Source organism: Chanodichthys erythropterus, chromosome 2 (assembly GCF_024489055.1).
Source record: "Chanodichthys erythropterus isolate Z2021 chromosome 2, ASM2448905v1, whole genome shotgun sequence".
Taxonomy (NCBI): Eukaryota; Metazoa; Chordata; class Actinopteri; order Cypriniformes; family Xenocyprididae; genus Chanodichthys; species Chanodichthys erythropterus.
Genome location: NC_090222.1, coordinates 22,974,681 through 22,985,348, shown reverse-complemented (window position 1 = coordinate 22,985,348; position 10,668 = coordinate 22,974,681). Strand labels below are relative to the sequence as shown.

General features: G+C 35.7%; 1 protein-coding gene across 2 annotated transcripts in view; it reads left to right on the top strand.

The window, feature by feature from the left end:
• The window catches only part of sh3bp5b (SH3-domain binding protein 5b (BTK-associated)), a 37,263-nt gene that overhangs the window by 14,516 nt on the left and 12,079 nt on the right, over positions 1 to 10,668 (top strand). Inside the window, exons 1-3 of one of the 2 annotated variants that reach the window (XM_067405264.1) lie at positions 3,529 to 3,837; positions 4,661 to 4,723; positions 7,302 to 7,430. In XM_067405264.1, coding sequence (XP_067261365.1) covers positions 3,757 to 3,837; positions 4,661 to 4,723; positions 7,302 to 7,430 — 273 coding nt within the window. In that variant the 5' untranslated portion in view covers positions 3,529 to 3,756. Of the gene's footprint in view, positions 1 to 3,528; positions 3,838 to 4,660; positions 4,724 to 7,301; positions 7,431 to 10,668 lie in introns of those variants that run through there. The other variant, XM_067405272.1, reaches the window with a different exon arrangement.

The following is a 10,668-nucleotide window of genomic DNA, read 5'->3' as shown; positions in this document are numbered from 1 at the left end:
TCAGATGGTCTCAAAGACAGTGGAAATGTGTGCTGTGGTCAGATGAATCCATGTTTCATCTATTACTTTGAGGACCATCCAGACTTTTATCAGTGACAGGTACAAAAGCAAACACCTGTCATGGTATGGAGGTGCATCAGTGCAAACTTGCATATCTGACTTGCATATGTGTGAAGGTAACACTGACGTGGAGGTGTATATTGGGATTGTACATAGACATCAAGATGACAACTTTCCTGGGAAGCAAGACAGTGCCAGGCCTCATTCTGCACGTGATACAACAGAGTGGTTTCTAGACACTCTGCACTGTAGAAGGGATGTGCTTGACTGACCTGTCTGCAGTCCAGATCTGTCTCTTATGGCCCATCATGAAAAGGAAAATCAGACGACGACCACAGACTGCTGAGCAGCTGTCTTGTATCAGACAAGATTGGGCAAAAATTCCTCTTGCAAAACTTCAACAATTTCCAAACATTTAAATGAACATTTAAAAGTGTTGCAGTCATCAAAATTTAAATTTGTTTATATTTACAAAATACACTTAAGTTGGTCAGTGAAAACTGTGAAAATCTTTTTGTTGTACTTTTGTCAGTTAAATTAATTTGAAAGAGAATTAACAAAATCACAGATTCTTGATTTTATTGCATTTTACAAAATGTCACAACTTTTCTGGAATTGGGGTTTTATGTTTGTTTTTTTTTCAGCTATTAAAAGGCCTAGGGTCCTCTCAGTCCCCAAACAACATGCAGATCAGAACGTCTTTCAGAACACTCTTTGTTATGGCATGACATTTAAAGCAAATTATGTAAGCATAGGATAGTGGATCATTCAAAATAACACTAGTTTATGTGTCTTTAAGAGCATGATGGATATTATCAGTAATCCATCTGAATAATGAAATTATTAAAGCACAAGCACATCTGTCTGTCTCAACATCCATTAGTGTCAATTTATGAACAACAAATCTTTGGCAGAAGCCAAATATTTCAGGAAAACAAACTTGTGATTTCCTTCCTAAAATAAGCACTGAATATATGCAAACCAACAGAAGTGTAATAGTGTTAATTATTTATGATAATATGAAATTAAGCATATAATAGGGATATTCACATTGATCAGGCATAACATTATGACCACCTTCCTAATATTGTATTGGTCCCCTTTTGCTGCCAAAACAGCTCTGACCCATCGAGGCATGGACTCCACTAGACTCCTGAAGGTGTGCTGTGGTATCCGGCACTAAGATGTTAGCAGCAGATCCTTTAAGTCCTGTAAGTTGTGAGCTGGGGCCTCCATGGATCGGACTTGTTAGTTCAGCACATCCCACAGATGCTTGATTGGATTGAGATCTTGGGAATTTGGAGGCCAAGTCAACACCTCAAACTCATTGTTGTGCTCCTCAAACCATTCCTGAATCATTTTTGCTTTGTGGCAGGACGCATTATCCTGCTGAAAGAGGCCACAGCCACCAGGGAATACTGTTTCCATGAAAGGGTGTTCATGGTCTGCAACAATGCTTACATCCACATGGATGGCAGGAAAGTTTCCCTGCAGAACATTGCCCAAAGCATCACACTGCCTCCGCTGGCTTGCCTTCTTCCCATAGTGCATCCTGGTGCCATGTGTTCCCGAGGTAAGTGACGCACATGCACCCGGCTATCCATGTGACGTCATTCATCAGACCAGGCGCCTTCTTCCATTGCTCCGCAGTCCAGTTCTGATGCTCCCGTGCCCACTGTTGGTGCTTTCTGACACCTTTCTATCAGAACCAGCATTAACTTCTTGAGCAATTTGAGCTACAGGAGCTCGTCTGTTGGATCGGACCACACAGGCCAGCCTTCGCTCCCAACGTGCATCAATGAGCCTTGGCCACCCATGACCCTGTCGCTGGTTCACCACTGTTTCTTCCTTGGACCACTTTTGATAGATACTGACCACTGCAGTCTGGGATCACCCCACAAGAGCTGCAGTTTTGGAGATGATCTGACCCAGTCGTCTAGCCATCACAATTTGGCCCTTGCCAAACTCGCTCAAATCCTTACGCTTGCCCATTTTTCCTGCTTCTAACACATCAACTTTGAGGACAAAATGTTCACTTGCTGCCTAATAAATCCCACTAACAGGTGCCGTGATGGCACCTGTTAGTGGGATTTATTAGGCAGCAAGTGAACATTTTGTTCACTCCACCCGTCAGTGCTCATAATGTTATGCCTGATCAGGGGTGAGTTTCCTGAAAGCATCGTTAGCCAACTATGGTCCTAAATCCCATTGAACTCTATTGGTAACGATGGAACTTGCAACCATAGTTCTCTTTGGGAAACGCACCCCAATGTAGTTCCAAACCTAGGTTTGGGAGGAGCCTTAACATTCAGTCCTGTCAATCATCATTAAGAGTGTATATAAGCAGCAATCACTGCGTCATCAGCTGCCCTCTTGTGGTGTAAAACAGTTTCATGTCACAAATTTCATGTCACAAAACTAGATATCACACTATATCAAGACCTGAAGTGTTTTTTACCAATAAAGTTCAGTTAACCTTTAATCACGAGTCAAACCATCCTGTGCCTTTTTAATGATATATTTTGATGTTGTGAGTCAGTCAGTTTTGGGAAGGTTAACAGATCTGTCTGCCATATGTTATCTCAAATACTGGTCATTTAACCCACAGCCTTGAGAACATTTTGGCATTGGAGATATAATACAATGAAGATAATGATGAATGTTTTTGGAAAACATTCTCAAATCATTCCACACAATGGGTGCCTCATATTTTTAAAGGCCTTGAGGACTTCAAGTGCTAATAAATTGAGTATGTTGGATTTGTGCCTTAAAAAACTAACAAGGTTGACATTTAGATTTTTCCTCAAGGACAAGAGGCTACATGGGGATTAGAGATTTTAATGCTGAAATTCCTATATCCTGGTTTTAATAATCAGATGTTTACTGTACAAAATCTTTGTATAGTGACATTTTAAGGTCCCAGACTGATTTTAAAGTAATAAAAAATGAGATAAGATAATGTCATTATGATACTTTTACATATAATTAAAAAAAAAATTGTGATAGGCTATCATTTTAATAATGTGGAGTTATGATGATAACATGGTTGGACACATGGGGACAATAATAATTGAAATTAAAAAAAAAAAAAATATAGAGAAACATTATACATTTAAAAAAATACCAGATTTTATTTTTTATTTTTATATCAAAACTTGGACATCTTCTGGACATTGATCGGATACATCCTCATGAAGAAAGAAAACAAATAAATTAAAGTTGGATTCCCCCCCCTTTTTTTTTCTAATCTGCAGGAAAATGCCTAAAGACATAGCCTAATGCTATTCATATTTATATTCCGTTTTTATATGCATGATGCACACAACATGAATGGAATGACACATGTACACTTTTCAGGTTCAACACTTGAAGCCTAGCGCTCTTTGTTTTTGTCATTGCCAACAATTTGGCACTCATTGCCGCTACGTGTTGAGCTGGAGAGAGTCAGTGTGAAAAGCGAAGTGGGCGGGGACAGACTTCACCTTGTCTTCACGGCTCCCATACAGCACAGCTGTGTGTGCGGGCATTCAGACACGCGCGTGGGTCTTTTCATTTCTTTCTTTAAATCAGGAATCCGGACAGTGTCGGGAAATGATATTTGCGATTGATGTGTATTAGTCTCTAACGGACGCATATACTTAGAAATCACCTCACAGGAGGGCATCTGATTAATTTTTTGCAAGATAATAAAATAAAATGGATAGCTCAGACAAGGAGAACAGGTCGGATGAAGAATTTGAATCACCTGAAGAAGAGGAGGTAGACCCGAGAATTCAGGTAGATTGTCCTTGATATTTTTTCTTAAATGGATGTCAGTGTATCAAATGAGATGGTTTCAAATAGCCTACACTTATTCATTTACACATTGAAGGGTTTTATATCACATTTTCCTTATCGGCGACACTGCATGTTAATCCTATTATTGACTTCTTGACACTGAGAGGAAATTATTGATTAATTCGCCGCAACTTGCTTTTTATTGACGGCTCGTCTGCGGCACTGGTGCCCCAATTCAGTGTTGCCAGATGTCGTTGGAAAAACAAGCCACCTGCTCTGACAAAACACACAAATATGCCTGAAAGAAGCGACGCCAGTTTTTTTTTTTTTTTTATCGCCAAGAGAATATCCTGATTTAATCGATTTGATGTATTGTAGCATAAACTTGAAATGCACAATTTGAAGAATGTCTGGGAAAAGACTCTACACTTGAGTAAACAAACTAGCCTAGCGAATATAAAGTGACAACTGCTATTGCTGGTTTATCATGCTTCATTATGCTTTGGATGCCAAGAACTCTCAGTAATGAAGAAGTAATAGCCTAATAATAATCGCAAACCGACACTGTCCATATTTTATCGACTTTATGATTTGTATAGTTGATTATAAAAAGCGGAAATGGCAACACGGCATCAGTTGTTGCCTTTTAGAGCCCTGCTGCTTATTAGAGGTCTCACAGATCTAAATATATTTGCATATGTAGCATCAACCAAGTTTTCTCTCACTTCTTTGCGCTACTGCAGTTTATGAGATACAAATGAAAATGAATCCCTCAATGGGATATGTCCATTTAACATTTCTGACTCTTGAGTTTTCTTCACAGGGAGAGCTGGAGAAGCTGAATCAGTCCACAGATGACATCAATAGATGTGAAACTGAGCTTGAGGTATGACTGAACAAACCAACATCCAAAAGTTTCAACTGAATGAATGGTGAAATGAAAGTTATGCAATAAATATAATATATTTGATTAATAAATGAATGCCTTTTCAATTTGGACTGCTTATTGATAGTGGTAATTTTCCATTTCTATGCATATATATACACACACATATTATATAAAATATGTGTATTTTCTTTTTGCCAGGATTTCACACTTCTTAAAATATCATATATGTTGGTAAATTGTTAATAGAAATCACCTGTCTTAAGTTTGGATTTTGTACCACAGCACACCAAGGAACAGAATGTGTGTAATGTCAGGATTATGCAATAGATCAAGTGTTCCTTGAGCACCATAAATGACTGGAACTTGTATCCAGTAAAATCAGTAAGTGAATTCTGTGCTTCACACATTGAAAAAGTAAACTTAAAAAAACTGATGAAAGACCTTATGTTTGGATCATTTTATTTTATGCAACAAAATCCAATGACAAGGAATATGATATTTGGCATTCATATACTTTAAATTTTTTTTAAGCAGAGCATTTTTTATTTTTTTTTAGCAGAGTCAAGTGCGGATCTCAGAGATACAGCATGCCGTAAACAAGGACATGTTTAGACAAAAACACACTCAGCTGGTCAGACTCAGTCATGTGGTCACTTTGGTCACACTGAATTGTCCCGATGCCATTGAGTTCATTGTTTGGGCATGTCCTGTAATGTAATAATTAAATAAAATGACTTCGCTAGTCAGAGGCGAAGGAGAAATACTTTCTCAAAGCTTCTCAAAACTGCCTGTTTGCCAATTTCTCTGGCAGTCCAGCTCCTGAAGCAAAAAAAACACAGTCTTCCTTACTGAACAAATTAGCAAGTTGTTTCCTGCAGATGAAATGAATAAAGAAGGGCACGCGCTAACTATATTGGAATTTAAGAGTTGGAAGAGGAATGAAGATTTTTATAGATTGATTAGTGTTTCTCTAAACTTCATAAAACACAATTGAAAGCTTCTGGATTGTTTTGTACTAACAAAAAGTTGTGCATGCAGTAGCAATAGTTGTCAATGTTTATGCAGACTTTCTTGACCCATTCCAACTCTGATGATTGTTCTAAGAATCCCATAATTGAGCTATTTGGCTGTAAACCAAATTAGTGTTGCTTTTGCGTCACTGTCCATGTTGCACTTCAACGGGGACTTAAGATTTAACTCTTGGTGTTCTCTTTTTCCTGGTATTGGAGTCTGTTGCAAATAATCTGTGTGTTGACGAATGGGATTTAATCTAATTGCTTTGCCATGGGCAATAAATGGAAAATAACGATTGAATTACATTTATGAGAAAGCTTGTTTACAACTCAAGAGAAAAGCGTATTTTTCCATGTGCTTTAGACATCTTCACAGTCACAGATCTTCTTGCAAATCTGATTACAGATAAACTGATTTTACTCCCCTTTTATGTATAGCACTTTTGATGTGCAAAGTAGTTGACCCAAATGCCATGACAAGTTGAAATGAAAGTCATTTCACTGTACAATTCTTAGAATGTTTAACATTTATTATATACTTAATATAATTATGTAGTTGGGAACATTCCTTGTGTTTCCAATTACTCAATTGATTTCAGATGTTGTCAGCATAAATCAATATGGTAATTTCTATTAAGATTTTTATGCCATCTGAACTCTGCATATAGTTTATTTTGGTATGCATTATGTGTTACCTTTGATCAACAATGTTCAGAATAGAAATGCTGTATTGAAATTATAATTCTGGTCAATACCAGTAAGATAATACATATTTTTTATGTTATGGCCAATATTAAAATAATAATATTTTGTCTGAACTTAAAATAAATAAATAAATGCCCCAATGTACAGTAGAAAAAATGTATATTAATTTTTAGCTTTGCTAGAAAAATTACATTCAATTACATTTTATTTATTATTTTTTGTGTTGCTTGATGTACAATTTTTATGCCATTTGATTATTATAATTAATAATAATATTTTAATCTTTATAATTAATTATTTGTTTTTAAAGATTAATTTTAAGAGTACGGTTACATGACAATAATGCACTAAAAATGTATGTTTTTCCTTTGCGTTTTTCACGTACAGATGACAGTGTTATCAAAGCGCTGTATTATGCATGCCAGGCCAATAGTTGGCGATGTCACTTTGTAAAGAAATACTACGTGCCTATAGACTGAACATGTTATTCGCATGTGGTTGACGTCACCGTTTTCACAGATTTGTGTTTTTGTAGTTTACACGGAGAAGATAACAGTATCATTTTCAAAAGCTTGCACTTTTAAACCCGTTTTTTCAAAAGTTTGCGTCGTCAGGCCCCCAAAATGTTGCTGTCGTGTAAATGAATGGCCAAAACGCATAAAGTTTTTTGTTTTTAGTTGAAAACGGTTATCAAATAGGACAAATTAGTGAATTACAATTAAATATCCAATACCGACAGATTCGATAAAAAAAAAAAAAAAAAAGTCTCTAATATTTGCTGGTTACCAAAATGGTACCGATATATTGTGTATCCCTAAACATATCCATTTTATTGTTCATGTTTTGTCCATCTCTAGGATGCCAGGCAGAAGTTTCGTTCCGTGCTGGTGGAAGCCACTTTAAAGCTGGACGAACTGGTGAAGAAGATTGGGAAAGCGGTGGAGGAATCGAAACCGTACTGGGAGGCCCGGCGGGTGGCACGGCAGGTGAGGCCAATCAATTATCTCTCCAAACAAGAATCCAATATTATCTTCCTAAAGCCAACTTTACCCACACAGCATCTGTTTTTAGTTGGCACTCCACCATTTTGTCTGCAGTGTGTTTTCTTTTATCCCTCTCTGGAGACTCTTGTGCTATCAGCTTGTTATCTGCTATGAGCTAGATGGCATGGAAGCATTAACTGTAGATCTGTCACAGGTGGCTGGCTTCATTCAACGAGGCATAAAAGACTTTGCTGAGAGAGAGCGAATGTTTAAATGCTCAAATCTCGGTTCCCTTTTCTCAAAGGCCTGTGCTATTCTAAGAGAAGATATCAGTTTATCTCGGTTAGTGCGTTGCAGCTGGGGCATTGGGGGGTTGGTGTAAAATGTCTCATTTGCTTTGACTTATAAAGGCAAAGTTCTTCAGATTTATACAACACTTGGTAAACTTTATTTGACTGAATCAGTAACAACAGTAGCGTTGACCTGCTCTGAAACTGGGGCAATATAGTTTAGGAGCGTTATGCTTTTCACTCCTTGAAGGAAGAATTGTAAGTGGCCTATTTAATTTCACTGACAAAGCACTTGAAGTTTTCTTGGTGGTGAAGGAGAGCGATGTGCCCTTAGTTATTGTTTTCCTCAGGGACAAACAGAAGTGTTTTTATGGAAACAGTCCCTTCTAGGTTGTCAAGCTCTTTTATAATGAGAAATGTGGAGATGATTCATTTAAACTAAACATTTAAACATTTTGTTCTTCTGAAGGATGAGCTTTTATACTGACAGGTTATTCTAATTTGAAACACCAGTTGCTCTAAGCGAAAAGTGTTTTGTCATGCATTATACTACATCGTCTATGATAAACTGCTTCTGTTGGGGGAAAACTCCTCAAAATGTACAAACAAAAGTGTGCTATTATTATTATTATTATTATTAAAGGGATAGTTCACCCAAAAATGAAAATTGTCATTAATTACTCACCCTCATGTTGTTCCAAACACGTAAGACTTTCGATCATCTTCTGAACACAAATGAAGATATTTTAGATGAAATCTGACAGATTTCTGTCCCTCCATTGACACTTAAACCACTTATCTACCACTTTGATGCTTTCAGGTCATAAAGAGATCGTAAAATGAATCCATATTAATCTACTGGTTTAGTCAACATTTTCTGAAGAGGCACGATTGATTTATATGATGAATAGGTTGAATTTAGGCTTAAAGATGAGTGACACTCTTACAGGTTTGACATGTATGGAAGAGGATTAGGGCCAAGCAATAATAAAAAAATAAAACCATCTCGAGATTAAAGTTGTTAAATTTCGAGAAAAAAATCGTTAAATTTCAAGAAAAAAGTCGAGATAAAATGTTGAGAATAAAGTCATTAAATTACGAGAACAAATTTCGTTAAATTATGAGAAAAATGTCGTTAAATTTCGAGAAAAAAGTCGAGATCAAATGTTGAGAATAAAGTCATTAAATTACGAGAAAAAAGTCGTTAGATTATGAGAACAAATTCGTTAAATTATGAGGAAAAAAAGTCGTTAAATTTCGAGAAAAAAGTCGAGATCAAATGTTGAGAATAAAGTCATTAAATTACGAGAAAAAAGTTGTTAAATTACGAGAACAAATTCGTTAAATTACGATTTTTTTTTCTCAGAATTTAACGACTTTTTTCTCATAATTTAATGAGTTTATTCTCAACATTTTATCTTGACTTTTTTCTGGAAATTTAACAACATTTTTCTCATAATTTAACGAATTTGTTCTCGTAATTTAACAACTTTTTTCTCGTAATGTATTTAGAGTGTATTTTCAACATTTTATCTCGACTTCTTTCTCGAAAATTAACAAGTTTTTTCTTGAAATTTAACAACTTTAATCTCGAGATGGTTTTATTTTTTTTAATATTGCTTGGCCCTAATCCTCTTCCGTAGACATGAGAGTTCATAATTGATGACCATTTTTATAAATTTTTGGATGAACTAACCCTTTAATTATTTTTTTTTTTACTACTACTAGAAATATGATTAATATTTATGATGAATCTTTGCCTTATGTACAAGCATGCCTTATATTATTATTAACCATTGCTTGATGCACAAATATGCCTATTATTAAAATAATTTAATATTAAAATATTAATATTCATCATCATAATTATCTTATATTAATATTTGCTTAATGCTCAATTATGCTTTTTATTATTGAAATAATAATAATAATAATAATAATAATAATAATAATACTATTAGTAATAATAATATTTATAATTAATCTTTGCTTGATATACCATTTTATGTAATATCTGTTTTTGTCTATGTGGACAGGATATTTTGACCCAAATTCCCAGAAGGGCAAGACTGACATTTATGGTTATCAATCAAATATGTAACAGAGATGTCAGGCTTTACACTGCATGATCAGTGCCTTCTCTCTCTCTCTCTCTCTCTGCAGTGAACACTTGACTGCAGTGAAGCTTTAACTGTTTCTTATCTCTGCAGTTTACCATGTCTCTCTCCCCCCACCCCTGCACTGTCTCTTGACAGTCTCCCCCTGAATTTCCACCAGTATATTTAGAAAATCATTTCAAAATAACCACTTATGACCTCTTTTGCCACTTTTATTTTTTGTAAGCATCAGTGGAAATCCCCCCTAAATTCAAATGTTACCTTATTTAGAGCTAATTTGTTTTCTTCTGAGCTTGTTCTTTGTTTAAAAAAATCAATTCTGCAAGACAACATCCTTTTTTCTTTATATATTTATATGTGCTATTTTCAGAGAAGCAGCTGGAGAGATCATTAAGTTTCCATTGTCTTTCTGAATAAAAGGCCTTGTCTTGTTTTTAAAAGGGGTCAGTTTGATGTACCATGAAACCATACTGTAACTTTAAGAAGTTAAAACATCTTGTTCATCTAGCAGGAGAGTATATTTTCTCATACAAGTGCTATTTGTTTGCACTCTGCATTTGGATTGGCCCACTTCAAAGTCTAGTTTGCACTTATACAACCATCAAAATGCATGGATCACAAGGCTTCAGCAGTTGTCAGAATCTTTTAGCTCTGAAGGCAGCTCTGAAGACTCTGGAGTTTAGATGGAATTAGTGATAAGGTATAATGAATGCAAGAACCACGTATGACTGGTCTGCTGATTCAAGGATGGAATTTTTTTTCAGAACTGTTCTCATATTAATAATTCAGAACACATTTCTCATTAAGAGCTCTTCTGAATAATGCACACACATA